Source organism: Plasmodium falciparum (assembly GCF_000002765.6).
Source record: "Plasmodium falciparum 3D7 genome assembly, chromosome: 12".
Classification (NCBI taxonomy): domain Eukaryota; phylum Apicomplexa; class Aconoidasida; order Haemosporida; family Plasmodiidae; genus Plasmodium; species Plasmodium falciparum.
Genome location: NC_037284.1, coordinates 1,935,001 through 1,955,000, shown reverse-complemented (window position 1 = coordinate 1,955,000; position 20,000 = coordinate 1,935,001). Strand labels below are relative to the sequence as shown.

General features: G+C 18.3%; 9 protein-coding genes across 10 annotated transcripts in view; 3 read left to right on the top strand and 6 right to left on the bottom strand.

Annotated features, from left to right (window-relative positions):
• Positions 1–376: 376 nt before the first annotated feature.
• Positions 377–2,433, bottom strand: PF3D7_1247300 (uncharacterized protein; the record flags this gene model as incomplete). Its single annotated transcript, XM_001350822.2, has 2 exons — positions 377–532; positions 994–2,433. The coding sequence occupies 2 exons, from the start codon at positions 2,431–2,433 to the stop codon at positions 377–379; spliced, it is 1,596 nt and encodes a 531-aa protein (XP_001350858.2).
• Positions 2,434–3,487: 1,054 nt separating this feature from the next.
• PF3D7_1247200 (conserved protein, unknown function) lies at positions 3,488–4,012 on the top strand (the record flags this gene model as incomplete). The annotated part of the gene is made up of 1 exon (XM_001350821.1): positions 3,488–4,012. The coding sequence occupies one exon, from the start codon at positions 3,488–3,490 to the stop codon at positions 4,010–4,012; it is 525 nt and encodes a 174-aa protein (XP_001350857.1).
• A 495-nt stretch (positions 4,013–4,507) lies between these two features.
• PF3D7_1247100 (conserved protein, unknown function) lies at positions 4,508–5,407 on the bottom strand (the record flags this gene model as incomplete). The annotated part of the gene is made up of 2 exons (XM_001350820.1): positions 4,508–4,816; positions 4,973–5,407. 2 exons carry the CDS (start codon positions 5,405–5,407, stop codon positions 4,508–4,510), a joined length of 744 nt encoding a protein of 247 aa, XP_001350856.1.
• Positions 5,408–6,267: 860 nt separating this feature from the next.
• PF3D7_1247000.1 (F-box only protein 9 homolog, putative) lies at positions 6,268–8,087 on the bottom strand (the record flags this gene model as incomplete). Of its 2 annotated transcripts, none has more annotated exons than XM_024473411.1 (6): positions 6,268–6,334; positions 6,514–7,018; positions 7,249–7,316; positions 7,417–7,554; positions 7,657–7,779; positions 7,885–8,087. In XM_024473411.1, 6 exons carry the CDS (start codon positions 8,085–8,087, stop codon positions 6,268–6,270), a joined length of 1,104 nt encoding a protein of 367 aa, XP_024329176.1. The 2 variants fall into 2 exon arrangements, with proteins under 2 accessions (XP_024329176.1, XP_024329175.1); XM_024473412.1 differs by having other exon boundaries at positions 7,429–7,554.
• A 1,110-nt stretch (positions 8,088–9,197) lies between these two features.
• Positions 9,198–11,643, top strand: PF3D7_1246900 (RAC-beta serine/threonine protein kinase; the record flags this gene model as incomplete). The annotated part of the gene is made up of 2 exons (XM_001350818.1): positions 9,198–10,153; positions 10,392–11,643. The coding sequence occupies 2 exons, from the start codon at positions 9,198–9,200 to the stop codon at positions 11,641–11,643; spliced, it is 2,208 nt and encodes a 735-aa protein (XP_001350854.1).
• Positions 11,644–12,509: 866 nt separating this feature from the next.
• On the bottom strand, positions 12,510–13,636 carry PF3D7_1246800 (signal recognition particle receptor subunit beta, putative; the record flags this gene model as incomplete). The annotated part of the gene is made up of 4 exons (XM_001350817.1): positions 12,510–12,581; positions 12,679–12,796; positions 12,940–13,071; positions 13,173–13,636. The coding sequence occupies 4 exons, from the start codon at positions 13,634–13,636 to the stop codon at positions 12,510–12,512; spliced, it is 786 nt and encodes a 261-aa protein (XP_001350853.1).
• Positions 13,637–15,035: 1,399 nt separating this feature from the next.
• PF3D7_1246700 (conserved Plasmodium protein, unknown function) lies at positions 15,036–16,358 on the bottom strand (the record flags this gene model as incomplete). Its single annotated transcript, XM_001350816.1, has 1 exon — positions 15,036–16,358. One exon carries the CDS (start codon positions 16,356–16,358, stop codon positions 15,036–15,038), a length of 1,323 nt encoding a protein of 440 aa, XP_001350852.1.
• Positions 16,359–17,306: 948 nt separating this feature from the next.
• On the bottom strand, positions 17,307–18,479 carry PF3D7_1246600 (pre-mRNA-splicing factor CWC26, putative; the record flags this gene model as incomplete). Its single annotated transcript, XM_001350815.1, has 1 exon — positions 17,307–18,479. The coding sequence occupies one exon, from the start codon at positions 18,477–18,479 to the stop codon at positions 17,307–17,309; it is 1,173 nt and encodes a 390-aa protein (XP_001350851.1).
• A 1,054-nt stretch (positions 18,480–19,533) lies between these two features.
• The window catches only part of PF3D7_1246500 (methyltransferase, putative), a gene marked incomplete at both ends in the record, with an annotated part of 1,707 nt that continues 1,240 nt past the window's right edge, over positions 19,534–20,000 (top strand). Inside the window, one exon of the mRNA XM_001350814.1 lies at positions 19,534–20,000. This exon is cut by the window's right edge and continues 1,240 nt beyond it. Within this exon, the coding sequence (XP_001350850.1) occupies positions 19,534–20,000 (467 nt within the window).

Sequence of the window (20,000 nt, the reverse complement as noted above, 5' to 3'; positions counted from 1 at the left end):
CCTTAACTTACAATTAATAATACACAATAATAAATACATATCACATTCGGAAATATAAAAATATAAAAATATAAAAATACAATCATATATTATATAATATAAAAAGAAATATACTCATGTTATATACAACATTGTTATGTCTAATTAATATACATATTTTCATAATTTTACATTATTTTTTTTCCGTTAAATATTATACATACAAATATTTAATAATATATAATATAATATAAGTACTTTTTTATATCATCAATGTTTTTTATTTATTCAAAATAAAAAAGAAAACAGAAAAAATAAAAAGAACTATATATAAATATGAATATATATATAATATATATATATATTGATAACAAAAAAAAAAAAAAAAAAAGGTACACTATGTCCATGCAATATATGTTCCAAAGAGTGCTGGGCCAACAAAAAAATACAACAAGTTTATAAAAAAGAGATAATTCCATTTTTCAAAGTATCTTAATAAATATCCATAATGCAAATAAAACATTGGGCAACTTATTATTAACCGTAATATTATCTGTAGCAAAAAAAGAAAAAATGAAAAAATGAAAAACATGAAAAAATAAGTTATATCAGGAAAAAAAATTCGTTGTAATATTTACGTGTAATTAAAATATATATATATATAGAGAGAGAGATAGTATTAAATGGAATCTTATTTCGATATATAAATATTATGAGCGCTCATAAATTATGCTGCATTTATTGGTATAATTATTATGAACGCTCATAAATTGTGTTGCATTTATTGGTATAATTATTCTGAACGCTCATAAATTATGCTGCATTTATTGGTATAATTATTCTGAACGCTCATAAATTATGCTGCATTTATTGGTATAATTATTCTGAACGCTCATAAATTATGCCGCATTTATTGGTATAATTATTATGAACGTTCATAAATTATGTTGCATTTATTGGTATAAATAAATCATATACACACGTATATTTTTTTTTTTTTTTTCCATTTCTAACCTCCGTGTGTGCACATAATAATATATAAAATGACAAAACAAACAAATGGATTACACCACCCCATAGGTGATTGTTCAATAGAGACAACTTGTTGTAACTAGATTTGTTATTTTTGATGAAGGTATAGATACAATGGAAAGATATAAAATATACAGGTGCTGAATACAATATATTCACATTTGGTGAGAATAAACTTTTGAAAATTTGAACATCCCAATATTTATACTGTATATAGTTGTATATGAATGGAAATATATTATTACACCATGGTCTATTTATTAATAAACTCTTTTTATTATTCCAAATATTAATATATTTATTAGGATCCTTAAACAAATTAAAGAAAAATACATAAAATTTCTTATTTTCTTCTTTTAATAATTCATTCCCTTCTGTACAATACAGATTATAGGCATAAAGCTGAAAAATAACAAAAGGTAAAATTATTATTATTGCTTCGATTAATGCTTTCATCCAATGAAAAATAAAAGTCAACAATTTATACTTATTATTAAAATGCTTAAATGTTATTATTGTCTCACATTTGCCTTTTTCCTTATTTGGAACCTCTTGTAAATATTTTTGAAAAAATACACATGATTGTATGTTAAAAAAAAAAACAGGTATTAAGAACAATATACCATTCGATCTAAAACAAGAACATGTGGCAAAACATAGTATACATAATATTTCATAAATATAATTCTTTTTTTCTCCTCTCTTTTTGGAGGATATGCAAAGTTGTAAAAAATTAAATCCCCATATAGAAAAACAGCTAAAAATACTCTCGTTATAAAAGGAAGAAGCATGAATATTTCCAAGAGAAAATGCATATAATATAGAGATAAAAAAACTAAAACGATAAGATTCTTTAACATTATTAATTTTGTATGAATAGTAACAATTATGTTCTTTTCCTGATGATATTTTAAATTCATCTATGTCATAATTCTCATTTCTAAAATGAATCAATGAATATACATATATTCCAATAGATGCAATTAAGAAAAATAAATTATTAACAACTAACATGATAAGTATATATATTACACAATTAGTACATTCATATATACAATATTTTGTTAATATCCTCTTTATATATATTATTATTAATGGTAATGTTGGGAAAAAGGCATGATTCTGTTCATAATTATATTCTGTACCATTTAATGATAATCTTAAAAAATATTCTCCATCCCAGTAAGAAAAGCATTTTAAAATATTCCACAAAAAGGATTCTCCATTTTTTTCTTCACATAATAAATTATTACTAAACTTGTACGGTTTTATTAGTTTGCTCCATATTACTGTATTTATAATACAACATATTCGACTTAATATAGTAATAATACATATTAAGGATATATGAAAAATAGTTTTATTTTTACACTTGGGAATACTATTTAATTCCTTTTTTTCTTCTTTTATCTTTTCGTGCATTTATATTGGCGCCTGGACGTTCGAATTAAACAAAATAACAAAATGAATAATATATAATAATTATTATATCATATGTATGAGATGTTCCTTTATGTCATATATATATATATATATATATATATTTTATAAAAATGACAATATATAATATAATTATGCTCAAAATAAAAGATATACTTTTGTATATAAAGGAACTAAACATATAGCATATATAATAATATATATATATATATATATAAATATAATACATATATTTTTTTTTGTACATATAAATATATATATTTAATTATTTATTTTGGTTTCTTTTAGAACTAAACAATAAAAAGCACAAGGCATATTTTAAAACTTATTTTTTTTCATTTTTAACCAATTCTTTTATTTTATTTTATTTTATTTTATTTTATTTTATTTTATTTTATTTTATTTTATTTTCTTTTCTTTTTTTTTTTTTTTTTTTTTTTCTTGTTTGGAAGGTACGGAATCTTTTAAACCGCGTCGAGGAGATTGTATAATTTGTTATAATATATTTACGTATATTACTTTAAAAAACATCATTTCATTTTATTTTATTTTATTATTTTCATGTTGTCTTTAATAAAATATATAATATGTATTTAATTTTTGGAATATTTGATATATAAAATATATACATAAAATATTATATATATATAATATATATATATATATATATATATATTCCTTTTTCTCCCCCAATATGTAATAGCTATATATTTATAGTACGCTTGCAACATTAATATATATAAAAATAAAAAATGTTTTTATATCATATAAAGGAATTATATATATATATATATATTTATAATATTTATATATTTACAGTTATACATTTTGTGTTTTTTTTTTTTTTTATTTTAAAGATTCCATATATATATTTATTTCTCATTTTATATAAATATACTATATATTATGAATTCATGTATTTATATTTTTACTTTATGAACATACATAATGAATAAATAAAAACCGTATGAATATTTAATTTTTTTTTTTTTTTTTTTTTTTTTTTTTTTTTTTCTTTGTTGGCTAGCTGACCAAAATGGAAAAAGAAGAAGAAAAAAATGAACAAAATAATGAAGAAAAAAACAAAGATATTAACGAAATAACATTACTTGAAATAAAAAGAAAAGTTCAAATTGAACGAGAAGCTTCAAAGGACGAAAGTAAACAAAAAAAGTTCCGTATTTTAAATTATACATCCAAAGATAGTGTGCTTGGAAATGTTGAAAAAGATTTCTTAATATATTTTTGTTTTATATGTGGATATAATTGTTTAATTAGTGAAATAGATTTAAATATTTTACAAAAAAGAAAAACAGATGGATCTATTATATTTCCGATAACCAAAATTGTCCATAAGATATATCATAAAACACAATCACAACGAATTTTAATTAAAAGAAAAGATGATAAAGTAGAAATACAATATAGAATTTTATGTAATGAATGTAAAGCACCAATTGGATATGTTGATAATTTGAATGAAGATAATTTGTATATTTATTATTATAATTATGCCTTATTAAGAGATCAAATGAAATGTAAAATGTTTGAAGATATATGATATATATTTCTTAAGAAATAAAAATATTCTTCAAATATAATATAAATAAATATATATATATATATATATATATATATAGTTTTACTTATTTTATAAATTTCCCCGTGACTTTACATATTTTATCATAAAAAATAAAATAAAATGTGCATAAAGATATATATTTCATGTCAACCTTTTTGTTATGTTTTTTAAATTTTTTTTTTTTTATAACCTTGATATGAAACACCCATTTGATAATAATGCACACCACATATATTTATATATATAATAATTTAAATTTATATACTTTAACTATGCACGATTATTTTATATATTCTATCATTTCCTTTGTTTCTTTTTTTTTTGTTGTTGATTTTTTTACATTTATGGTGAACTAAATAATAAATTTATATATAATATTTATTTTATTTTTTTAAAAAAACAATTTACTTAAAAAAATAACTTGAAGTAAATAATTTTATACATAAAATTTTATAATTCGTTACATATTCATAATTATATATCATCATCCAAATTAGGTAACATTATATCATACTTACTCTTTTTTTTATTTATGCTCATAAAATTTGACATCACACTATTAATATTAGTATTATCTATATCTTTATTTATGTCATTATTTTTACAATTACCATTGGTATTATTGTCTTCTATTTTATATTTTTTCTCAGTAGTTGATGTAATTAAATTACTCATATTTGGTTCTATATTAACTGTCATATTAAAAAAACCCACTCGATGAATTGACGTTCTTATAGTAGTTTCTCCACTTTTTCGTATTCTAGTAGTATTAGGAATTATAACCTATTATGAACATAAAAAAAAAAAAAAATTAAAAAAATTAAAAAAATTAAAAAAATTATATAATAAACCGTAAGACATATCTTACACATATATCTTGTTTAATTTCTTCATTTTTTTTTTTTTTTTTTTTTTTTTTTTTTTTTTTTTTTTTTTTACCATTTTCCCCATGGACCATGTTGTTACTGCTCCATATATATTTAAAATATCTCCAACTTTGAAAAGATATTTTAGACTTTTCAAATTATTCCTCTTTTTGTTATTTATATTATAAGTATTATATTTTATTTCATTTATTTTGTTGTTAGCTAAGTCATTCATATTAACACTCATATTATCGTAACCATCCAATATATCTTCAAAATCATCGTTTAATATGTTTATATTATTTTTTTCTAATTCTTCTTCTATGAAAATATGTGGTATACATAATATTATAGATCCACTAATATCAGCAACATGATAATGATATTTTATTAAGTTGTTTATATGATCAGGTGGATCTTCTATATATTTTATAATCAAACATTGTATACATATGTTATTCATAAGTGGTTTTATATCCTTTATTAAATGAAAATTTTTACCATCCATTCTGATAAATTTATTTTCACATTTTAAATATTCACCATAATATAAACAAATAAATAAATAAATATAAATAAATAAATAAATATAAATAAATAAATAAATATATATATATATATATATATATATATATATGTAATATTTATTTATATTTATTTGTTAATAATGTTTATACTAAAAAATGAAAAAAAAAAAAAAAAATTTATACCTTCCAAAATGTTCCTCATTTTGAAATATATCATTAATTAATCATATTATATTCAAAAGTCTTTTAAAATAATTGTTTCAATATATATATAATAATAATAAAATGCATTAAAAAAAAAATTAAATGAATATTCAAATATGTATTTTTTCTATGTATATTTATTTTTACCGCATTATACTATATTATTTCATGTAAATAAATATATATATATAATATATGTTATGATAAATTAAATTCAAAAATCACAAAAAAAAAAAAAAAATAAATAAAATAAAATAAAATAAATAAATAAATAAATAAACATACAACAAAATGGAAATATCTTAGTATTATATATTCCCTTTTTGTATATAATAAATAAATAAATATCTATATGTTTGTAGTATTATATATATATATATATAATTATATACATATATATATATATTTAACGAAGTTTTTCTTAAAAAAAAAATACATCTAGAAAACTTTATGAAAATTATATAAAATATAAAATATACACAAAAATATTATATATATATATATATATATTCATGGATACAATTTTTTTTTTTTTTTTTTTTTTTTTATAAATACAAATAATATAACATTATAATACCATATGTGCAAATAATTATTAAAAAAAAAAAGGAAAAGCCAAATAAAAAATTACAAAACTTTAATTTTCTGACAATTTTGTTATGAATAAATGAGATAAAAATTTTAAGTTAAAAAAATAAAATGACCTACAAGGAAAAGAAAAAAGAAATAAGAAAATATAAAATATAAATATAATAATAAGAGACAACCAATTGGATGATGAATATATAAAATGTAAACTTAAACATGTATACATATATATATATATATATATATATATATTAAATATTCCTTTTTTTTTTTTCTTTTTTTTTTCAAATTATACTTGTACTGCTTATTTTTAATATTCAAGGTATCTTCTGAGTAATCCATTTTAATTTTGGAGACAATTTTAAAAGATACCCATTTCAACATATTATTATTGCCACCCAAATAATTTTGTAGACGTAATTTAATAATATTTTTATATTTAAAAGGGTCATTCAATAATTCAGGATATTGTATTTCGATAATTTTTTCATTCGGATTATAATTATATTCTCCTATTCTTATCATCTTAACTAAATTATTTTCACACTCATTATGAAATTTAATTAAATGTTTAATCAATTCATCACATTTTAATGATAAATCCCAATTCTGCACTTTACGATATGTTATTCGAAAAGCTTCTATCACATCCTTCTTATTTAACTCTGATCTCGCTATAAGAACCTTATTCGATTCATTCAAAAATAGTAAATATCGAAAGTATGTAACAACACATGGGTTATAAATAACACGATCCCTATCTTTTGGATCTAAATGAATATTTCCTATGTCCTTTAAAGCTATATTTTAAAAATATTACAAGGGGAAAAAAAAAAAAAAAAAAAAAAAAAAAAAAATGTACATATATATATATATATATATATATATATGTAATTATGGCTGTTTTTTTTTTTTTTTTTTTTTTTTTTTTTATTCCATATTCATAATATTATGAACGCGTTCATGTAAACAGCCAACTTTATTATTTTATTTTATTTTAATTTTTTTTTTTTTTCGCGTATTTTATTACATCTAATATAAGTAACACAACTAATATAAACACCGTCAAAACGTAAGCGTGGATATTCTAACAATAACCTAAGAATATAACATCAAAAATAAAAATAAAAAAAAATGTAATAATAATAATAATATATATATATATATATATATATATGAATAAATATTTATATTTTACAATTCATTAAACCTTTTGTATGAGTTTCCATATAATTTACATTTTTCTTTACAATTTATTAAATTTATATAACATAATCGTTTGTATTCATTTTCAAGAGATATTAATGATGAAATGCTCTTACATAAGAATAGAAATCTGTATAATACAAAAAGGAACAAAAATTATATAATCAGATATGTTTATATATATATATATATAATATATATATGTGTGTTCGTGTGTATATATTTATTTAACCTATGCATGGAATAAAAGTCTAAAAATTTTATTATTGTATAAAAATTTTTGGACAGGATATTTATTAAGTAACTGTTTTCTTCGGGTTGTTCCACTTCCTCACGTTCATCAATTTTTTCAGAACTATACAAAATAAAAAAAAGTAAAAAATAAAAATAGAGATAATTGAATTTTTTTAATATATATATATATATATATATATATATATATATTAATTGTCAATATTACCATGTTTCCTGATTATCGTTTATATATGTATTCAATATATTTGGATATAATTTTACAGCTTCTTGATAAAATTTTGTTGCTTTTAAAAAGTTTTCATCACTTTCATGATTTAAAGCTTGCATAAACAATTTTTTCGCTTTTTCTTTGTTTGAATTATTATTTTTTATAAACTTATCACTATTTTGATTATTCTTTTCATTCATTTCCAACTTTTAAAAATAATGAAAACAAAAAAAAGAAAAAAGGAAAATGAACGAAATTATAATTTATAATAAATAAATTATCACATAAATGTGTAATATTGGACAAAATGTAATAATATATAAATATATACCACATAATAATATTTTAAAAAGGTCAAGTGATAATTTCTAAGGTATATATAAAATAATTTATTTTTAATACATTCCCTGTTTTTTTTTTTTTTTTTTTTTTTTTTTCATGCATTTTATGAATAATATAATGAATAACTATTAAAAAGCGGAATACATGAATATAATACAAAGTGTAATTATATAAAGAAATGAAAATATGTGGGTATAAATATATAAAAGATTAATTAGGAACTTTTTTTTTTTTTTTTTTTAAAAAAATATAGAGCATGCTAAAAATAAAAAAATAAAAATATTAAAATTAATATGGCTATACAATATATATAAATATATATATATATATATATATATAAATATATATATATAAACATATTTATATTTTATTTATTCATTCATGTTATATATGTCCATAATCATATATATTATTTTTTTAAACTTTTTAAAATGTCGAAAAGCACGAAAACAAAACAATGTGTTTTTATTTATTCATTTTTTATTTGTTCTTTCTTTTTTTTTTTTTTTTTTTTTTTTCAGACATCCCTTGTTTTTATATTATAAAAGTATATACACCCCCTCCGTCCAAATTAAAATATATTTATATGTTTAAATTTTTAAAATTATCATTTATTTATATATTTTTTTATTTTATTTTTCTCTCTTTATATATATATAAATATATATATATATATATTTATTTATTTAATTAAAAAATAAATTGGTCTTTTGATCAAGTTTGTTTATATTGTCCAGTAAACTGCTTCATACTCTTTTAAATTTTCTTTTGTTCTTTACATAATTTTATCATATGCAATATGCATATATAAATTTATATTTTTAATATTGTATAAATTAATAAACAGGTAAAAGAATTTTTTGATTTGATGATAATAACAAATCATCATATAAATATATATATATATATATATATATATATATATTTACATATTTTTTTTTTTTTTTTTTTTTATATTTTGTAAAATTATGAATCATATAAACTTTTTCAAATGTTTTTCTGAACGCAATCGAGAGAAAAATAATATCCCGTCCTACACGTCCGACTCTACACAACAACAGAAAAAAAAAAAAGACTATAAAAAATATTTCAACTTTTTAATAACAAAAAAGAATAAAAGAGAAACTCATAAAAGCACAAATGGCGAAGAAGATTATGAACACATTTTATATAAGAATAAAACGAATGTTAATATTAAAGAAGATAATTTAAAAAAAGATTTTGATGAGTATAAAGAAAAGAAGGTAAATATAAATGGAAATGTGAATAATAAAAAATATAGTGACAAGACTACACATATAAATAGTGTTATGACCCTCGAAAAAAATATGATACTAAATAATGATAATAATACCCTAAATAATAATAAAAAAAAAAAAAAGAAAAAAAAAAAAAAAAAAAAAAAAAGTTATAGTGTTGAAGGTACCAAATTATTAAAAATCAAAGAATATAAAAAAAGGAAATTTTTTAAAATTCATTTTTTTTTAAATAGAAAAAATAAAAATAATGACAAAAGGGAAGATCCATCTAAAAATATACATGATAAAAGAGATATTTCTTTAGAAAAAAATATAATAAATTATAATAAATATGATATGCAATTTTCATTCGAATCAGTTGCAAGTAACAATATTAATAACAACACACATTTTAAAAAAGATAAAAAAATAATTAATTTAAAAAAATATAATAACGCCCATAGAGATTTATATAAAAACAATTATACTAACGTATTCTTATGTAAGAAAAGTTTTTCTGATGATGAATATAAAAACAAAAATATTATAAATAATGATTCTCCTTGTAAATTTCAAAAGCAAAATTATGATAGTAAATCCAAACAAGGAATATATAAAGCAAACTATCGTAGGTTCAGAGATAGTTGTAGGCAAAAGTTGGATCTATATAAAATACACAATAGAAGGTAATAAATAAATAAATAAATAATATATATATATATATATATATATATATATAAATGTATATGTGTGCATATTTTTATTATTTTTTTTATTTTATTATTTTATTGTTTTATATTTAATTTTTTGGAACACTTTCAAAATATTCATTTTAATGATCATATACATGTACCATATCTATGCCCCTTTTTTTCATACATTTTTCCTTTTAACTATATTTATTATTTTCCTCTTAAATTATAGAAATGATGTTCTTTTTTACGGGAAAGGAGCTTTGAAAGAAATAAAGAAGAGCATGTTTGATGAAAACAAAGAAAATGCTTTTTATAAAGACAATATGGCTAATTGCGCTCTCAATAATATGGATAATAAAAATAGAATGGAAAATGAATGTCTATATAAATATGATGAAAAAGAAGAAATAGGAAAAAAGAGACTACGTAACTCTATGTCCTTATCATATGAAAGGAAAAAAAGAATAAGACCTGAAAGTTTTAACTACCTTAAAGTTATAGGAGAAGGATCATATGGAAAAGTAATGCTAGTAAAACATGTTCAAAATAAAAAATTATATGCAATGAAAATTTTAAGAAAAGAAAATATATTATCAAGAAATCAACTAGAACACACTAAAGTAGAAAGAAATATACTGAAATGTGTTTCTCATCCTTTCATTGTAAAAATGTATTATGCTTTTCAAACTAAACAGAAATTATATTTTATATTAGAATATTGTCCCGGTGGAGAACTATTTTTTCATTTATCTAAATTAAGAGAATTTTCTGAAGAAACAGCAAAATTTTATTCTTCTGAAATTATATTAGCTCTTGAATATTTACATGATTTAAATATTATTTATAGAGACCTTAAACCAGAAAATGTATTATTAGATGAATTAGGACATATAAGATTAACAGACTTTGGTTTATCAAAAGAAGGTATTACAGAAACCAATTTAACTAAATCATTATGCGGAACTCCAGAATATTTAGCTCCAGAAATAATTGAACAAAAGGGACATGGAAAAGCTGTTGACTGGTGGAGCTTAGGTATTATGTTATATGAAATGTTAACAGGAGAATTACCTTTTAATAATACGAACAGAAATGTTTTATTCGAAAGTATTAAATATCAAAAACTAAATTATCCAAAAAATTTATCACCAAAAGCTGTAGACTTATTAACAAAATTATTTGAAAAAAATCCAAAGAAAAGATTAGGCTCAGGGGGAACGGATGCACAAGAAATCAAAAAACATCCATTCTTTAAAAATATTAATTGGAATGATGTTCTATATAAAAAAGTCAAACCTCCTTTCAAACCAAAGTTATTCAATCAATTAGATTTGCAAAATTTTGATAAACAATTCTTAAATATGCCTCTAAAATATTCAGATCAGCATGAAAATACTAATATTACATTTGCTGATCCAAAAAATTTTGTTGTTCAGGATTTTAATTACAACTATTATGAATTTTCAGGTCAACAAAAATGAAAAAATTATAAAATCAATCGTAATGTATATGTATATATATATGTATATATGTATATATATATATATATATATATATATATATATATATGACAAATTATAAAATACTTAAAAGAGGACAAAATGTCTAAGAGACATTCCTTTTTAAATACAAACAAAAATATAATATGTGTATTATATATATATATATATATATATATATATATATATATATATATATATATGTTTGTATGTCTATTTATTCTTTAATCCTTATGCATTACATAAAACTTGGTATATGATATTAATTTTAAACTTACCACTATTTTGCTTATATATATATATATATAATATATGTATATATTATTTTTTGTTTTACCATTTTGAAAAAAGAGAATTCATTCTTTTTAATTAAATCAACATGCTACTTTTAATTATGTGTACTACATATATTTCATATAAATTTAAATCGTTATACATTCTTAGCTGTCTATAATATTATAGTATACTTAAAATTAAAAAGTTATATAATAAAATGTAATAAATTTTTTAAAACAAATAAGTTTTTCCATTTTAATTCATAAGTAATAAAATGATATATATATAATACCTTTAAAAGAAATAATTTTATTTTTTTTTAAACAAAAAATTAAAAATTTTGAAAAAATTAAAAACATAAAATGAACAAAAAACTGTTATTAGTTATTTTCAAAATTTAATTCAAAATGTAAAATGAACAAACAATTATATATATCCTTAATATTTTAAAAATAAAATAAAATAAAATAAGTAAAACTATATAAATGTATATAAATAAATAAATAAATATATATATATATATATATATGTGTGTAAGCAGAATATAATATGTAATAGATCAGGGTATTTTATTAATAATGTTTTTCTACAAATTCTATTATTTCGTCTACATTATTATTCTTCACAGAAGCACTACACAATTCCTATAAAAATAAAACATACATTATATATATATATATATGTACATATTGTATAATGTATGGATAAATATTTATATTTATAATAATTTTTATTTCTTACAATATGGCAAGGAGCTTTTTCAAATCTAAAAAATTCTGAGTTTGCTCCAAGGAAACATTCAGTTTCATCAATACAATCGTCATCTAGGTTATTATATTTTGACATTTTTAAAATTTCACTAAAAAGGAAAAAATAAAAATTAGATATAACCACAACATATAAGCATATATTTATTATATATATATATATATATATATATGTATGTATTTAATTTTATTTTTATGTGGTCGTTTCATTTTATATTTTTTTTTTTTTTTTTACATTTCTCTTTCCAAATCTTCTTTTATAACTTGCTTTGGTCTTGAATTACACAAATCGGTTTTATTACAAACAATAATGAAGGGAATTTTTTTCTTTACAATTACTTTGTTGGTAAACAGCTCAAATAATTTTCTAAAAATTAAAAACATAAACATAAAAAGGTATATATGTATATATGTATATATATATATATATATATATATATTTATATTTATTTATTTATTTTCTATTACTCTGCTACAAATTTAAGAGACTGTCTATCTGAACTGTCTATCATATAAACGATAACATTTGTTATATTAAAATATTTATTTAGTGAATATGAAAGTTTAGGATGTCCTGGGAAATCAACAAAACGTATACACTTTTGTTTCTTCTTATTTTTTAAAAATATAAATGCAATATTTTCTTTCATAGAGGGGACGGTTCTACACAACTTATCAGTTTTTAATTTGAATAAAAATGTGGTCTTCCCACTATCACATGGTCCTAATAATAATACAACATTATTTGCCTTGGATTTTTTAAAAAATATATTGAACAATATTAATAAAAGATATAACAAAAATACTAAGCCAAATAATAGTGTTATCACAAATAACAAGTTGTGAAAATCGTTCAAATGTATTCCATATTTTACATGATATATTTTTATCTTATATATTATATCCTTTATTATTTTATTTAATATATCCATCTTATTTTCTCTTTATACTATTTAACATAATAATAAAACATATATAAATAAATATAAATATAAATAAATATTATATATATATATATATATATATATATATATATATATATTCTTATAAAAATAATAAATGATTATAAACACTTTGTTTTCAAATATTCTTCAATTAAAAATATAAATATATATATATATAAATATATATATTTAATTCTTCATTCTCTTAGTATATTTTTATATAAGTGTATAAAGTATATTATATATATACATTGCTTATTTCTTTTATTTCCTTATATATTTATTTTTTTATTTTTTTTTTTCATTTATTTTATATTTTAATTTAATTTTCTCCTTTTTAAAGAAAACAAAAAAAGAAAAAAAAAAAAAAAAAATAAGAAAAGAAAGAAAGAAAAAAAAAAAACACATTAAATTGTTTATATATATATATATATATATATATATATATATATATATATTTATTTATTTATTAAAGTATTATATACAAATGAAAAGAAAAAAAATAAAAATATACATAATAATATATTATATATATTAATATAGATATATTACATATATTTACATGAATAAATAAATATTATATATTTAATATATGTGTATAATTTGCTTATCTTTTAATATTATTATACAATAAATAAATATAATATATATATATATATATATATATTTATATGTATAAATAAATTAATATATAATTCTCCTATATATGTTTCATATATTAAAAAAATATCCATAACACTTGAGAATAATTATCAAATATATAATATATATATTATTTTATTTTATTTTATTTTATTTTAATTTAATTTAAATTATTATATTTTATATATAATTATTAATATTATTTTTGTAGTTATTTAAAAAAAAAAAAAAAAAAAAAAAAAACATTATTATATTCCACATATATTATATATATGTAATAATAATTATAATTAATATGGTTAATCGTTTAATTTTATTCATACTATAATTTATGAACCTTATTTTCCATATATTTAAAAATTATGTCACTAAAATTTTTCATAAATGGATATAAAAATATAAATAATCCTTTTCATATGAAGAATAAAAAAATGTCATTCCTTAATTTTTTTTTTTTTCTTTTTAAATGTATTAAAAAAAATATAAATTATTTTTTTAATTTAAAAATCAGTGGAACGAATGAACAAATTATATATATTAAAATTATATAACCACATTTTAAAAAATCCTGAAACAGGAATGAAAAAAAAAAATATATATACACATATATATACATATATACATATATATATATATATATATATATATATATATATATATATTTATATATATATATACAAATTAATGTCAATATTATGTATTAATGTAAGACTTAATACATAATGTATTGATATATAAAAGTGTATCAAATTTTGACCCATGAAATTTTATCATTTATTATGGATCTCCTAACAATATTACTTTTCCAATGTTCATTTTTTAATCCTATAGTTTTAAGTAATACAGTAGAAGGTGTGAACTTTATTAAAATATAATTATCCTTATAGTCACCAGATATCAAATATCTCCATTTATCTGTCCATATAATATTTTTAATATCTTCATTTTCTATTATGGAAGCATTCCCTGTTAACGTGGCATATACATTTTTTTTTTCATCAGAATACAATAAGCTGATGTCTTTATTTTTATTTTTTATATAATCATATATATCCGTATTTTTGCTAATACAAAAGTACATATAATTTAATGGTACTTCCATTGAACCTTTACTACACATCATTTCTTGCATTAACGGTTTATTTAAGGAATATAATAAATTCTTTAAGCTATCACTTGAATTGGTACCACCAATAATGTTATTATTATTATTATTATTGTTATTATTATTATTATTATTATTGTTGTTATTATTGTTATTATTATTATTGTTATTATTATTATTATTATTATTATTGTTGTTGTTGTTTGTACTATTTTTTTCTTCTACATTTGTATCGTTAAGCACCTTTTTATTTTTTTCGTTCTCATTATTATTAATTTGACCTGATCTGTTCATATTTTTTATTTCTTCATTATTCTTTTTTATCATTTGATTACCTGACCCGTTCATAATTTTTTCATTTTTTTTTTTTATTTCATACTCTGAATTTGAAAACGAAGAGCTAGCTATTTCTTTATTATACCTTTCATAATTAATTTCTGCATTTTCTGGATTTAGTGGTTCGATATAAACAGTATTTATTACATTTTTATCAAAATATAAGCAAAAACATAAGGATGATCCATTAATTAATTTTATTGCTTCATTAATTATATCTTCAGAAGAATCAAATTTAAAGTTAAGTTCGTTTAGTTTTACTTCTTCTATATATTTAAATAAATACATTAAGGCAATAATAGGTATACTTTGAAAACCAATAAATAAGAATAATCTCTTAAACTTTCCCTTTTTATGTATAAATTTTTCTTGTTCCCTATATTTCTGTTCATTATATTTATCGTTCTTATTTTTTTCGTATAAGGCACAGATATCATCGCCGTTTCTTTTTAAAATTTCTTCAATTTCATTCTTTATGATATCATTCTTATCATTTTTAAAAAAAATTAAATTCCTTTTTTGTAAGAGGTAGCCTTCTCTTTTTTTTAAAATTACATTATTAAAGAGAAGAAATCTTTTACTAGTTATATTAGCATTAGCAAATAATTTTTTGTATAATATATTCATTATATTTTATATATATAACACAGGGGATCCATATAAATATTTTATGCTGAAGGATATATGAATACACATTTGTAAGTATATCAAAAAATTCTAATATAAACTATTTATATATCATAAAAGATTATATATATATATATATATATAATTATGATTCTCTTTTTATTTTACATAATTATTGATTACATATTTGTGTATATATATACATTAATTTTTTTTATATATTTATATATTTCTTATAACAACCTCTACACAAATATAACATTCGGAAAACGTAACAAAAATAAAAAAATTCAAAAAATTATATATTTAAAATGAACCCCTAAATGTTATATATATATATATATATATATTTATATTTATACGTTATGTTTTACGAATATTATTTTTTTATTTTTTCATTTTGTAATCAAATATCAGAATAATACGTCAATATATGAAATTTATTAAATGATATATATACTATATATTTTTTTCCCCATATATATATACTTGAAAAATTAAAATAATATTATATATATATATATATATATATATATATATATATTTATTTATTTATTTATTTATTTATTTATATTTATATAGTTATTAAAAAATGATCCCCTGGATATTGATTAATCACACCAAAAAAAAAAAAAAAAAAAAAAAATACATCGACATATAATATTTACATATGAATAAATAAGTTTTAAAAAATATATATAATATTAATGTATATAAAATATTTTATTTAATAATCAAAAACTAAGCATATTATATAAGTGGGTATCAGATTAATATATTTATATATTGTAGTAATAAAACAAATAAGATATAAAAGGATATATAATTATATAAATATATAAAATATTTATTATTAATTATCCATTATGTATACACATTTTTGGATATACAAAAGAATAATCCCATAATATTATATACATATAATCATATTTTCATTTTCACCAATTTTCACAAATCTGCTGTATTATTTATGTAGGTTAATTTATTTTCTTGCTCTTTCATTTTTTGTGCTTCTAATCTTCTTTCTTCAAATCCATTACCTCTTATAACACCATCCCATCTATAACCAGCTTGAATATTAAAACGATTGTAAGGTGATTGATAACGACATGTGAGTTTTTTGTTTTCTTGATTTTCTTCCTTTGCTTCTAAATAAATATTCATGGGATCATCTTTTCTTTTTTTCATTTTTAATTCTATATCATAATCAGAATCAAATTCATAATTTATAATATTTTTCTTCTTAATTAATTTTTCATTTTCTTCGATATTTTTTTGTCTTATATCTTTTTGTACTAATCCACCATCCCATTCTAACTTTCTTTTTTTTTCTTCTTCTTGTTTTTTTTTTTTATCTTTATATTTTCCATGTTTATATTTCATTTCTTTTTTTTGTTCTTCAATCCATTTTTCTCTTGATATTATTTTACCGCTTTTATCTCTGTAAATTGTTTTCTGATTTTTCTTACTTTCACTATCTTTAGAATAAGAAGATTTCTTATCTTCTTCTTCATCACTATTATATTTTCCCTTACGTAGTATGAATTCATGTTTATTTGAAGGTTTGTGTGTTAATTTTACATCAGAATTATTACTTTCCCTTGAAGTCGAAATGGTATATGATGAAGAACCTGAGTGAGTTTTCTTTTCATTTTTATTATTTTTTGTATTCCTACAAATGGACATATCAGAATCGCTCTTATCATTATGTTTATTCCTACAAATGGACATATCAGAATCGCTCTCCCTTTTTTTACTTTTTTTTTTTTTCTTCTTTTTATCATATGAAGTTTGTATTATATGACCACTTTGTAAGGAATCTAAAATTTTTTTTTTATTTTTATTAGATATCTCTATAACATTCATAGTATTTGTGTCTGTTATGGTAATTGGAACATCTGAAACGTTTTCATCTGATTCTACATAATTATCGAATTCTTCTCTATAATATATTTGATCATATTGATCCATATTTTTTTTTTTTTTATGTTTATATATATCATTTTCATTTATGTCTTCTTCTTCTTCTTCACAATCATAAATTTTTATATTTCCTTTTTTCTTTTCTTTGCCTTTTTTTATATTTTTTTTCATATATTTGTTTCTTAAATATTCTTCCATATTTTTCAACACGTGTGTATAAAATGTATATATATTTACATAACGCAAAAAAAAAAATAAAATAAAATAAAAAACAACAAAAAAATAAATAATAAATATATATATATATATATATATATAAACAAATATAAACAAATAGATGAAAAACGGGCTGATTATGGGAACAAAATTAACAAGATGTTTCCCTTTGATTAAACAACATTGTACAACATTAAAAAATAAAAATATATAATAATAATAATAATATATATATATATATATATAAATTATAGGAATTATTTTTTGTTTTGTAAAAAAATATTATTTTCTCTAAACCTATCAAATACAAGATTAATATTATATTCTTTCAATTTTACATTTTTCTTATTATTATAATTAATAATATATATATATATATTATATATATATATATAATATATTTTTTTTATAATTCATATCCTTACCATTATGTTATAATTAAAAACAATTTTCATTTATTTCTTCAAAAAAAAGAAGAAAAAAAAAAAAAAAAAAAGCTAATTCTAGAAAAATATGGATGAATAAATTAATGATTATATTTTAAAATCCATTGCTAAAAGTATGCTCCTTTATTTGAATGTATATAGATGATAATATTCTCAAATTATTTTTTTTTTTTATGAAGAGAAAAAAAAAAAAAAAAAAAATTTATATATATATATATATATATATATATATATATTTTATATTAATATAGCCTTCTAAAATTTTACAAATTATAATATTTTCATTATTCTAAAAAATAAAAGTATCTCCCATATATGTAATTATATAAGTGATTCCATTTTGTATTTTTTTTTTTTTTTTTTTTTTTTTTTTTTTTTTTTTTGTTAAAATGCATAGTTTATAAAAAAAACATACATACAAAATATATATACATGTATGTTATAAAATAACCATTAAATATTTATTTTGTAATTTTTTTATACATATTTGTTGTATGTGTTTTATTTTTCTCATATATCACTTATAATATATATATATATATATATATATATATTACCTTTATATTTCTATATATTATGTAAATATTAGAATGCTAAAAGTACATATTATTAAAACATGGAAAGGATTCATAAAACGTCAACCTTTTTCAAGTGTCCTATATGAACAGAAAAGAAAAGAATATGTAAGCCCCCCTTTTGAAAAGAATAAAGATAAATTTAAAAAAAACACAAAATTTAAAGAAGAGCTTTATAAATATCACTATGAAGAATATATAGATTGTGTAAATAGTAGGCCTATTTTATATCTGAAAGATGAAGAAATATATGAACATGAACATGAAGATAACGTAGAAACGTCTCATAATAATAGTAATAATAATAAAAAAAAAAAAAAAAAAAACACACATGATAAAAGGTTAAAAAGAAATATTCCATTTATATATAGTAATGAAATACAAAATTTAGAAGAATTAAAAAAAAATCCTTTCGTCTTAGTTAATGTAAAGAATATGAAAAATGAATCTTTCGGAGTAGCTACATTTAATCCTTATTCTTT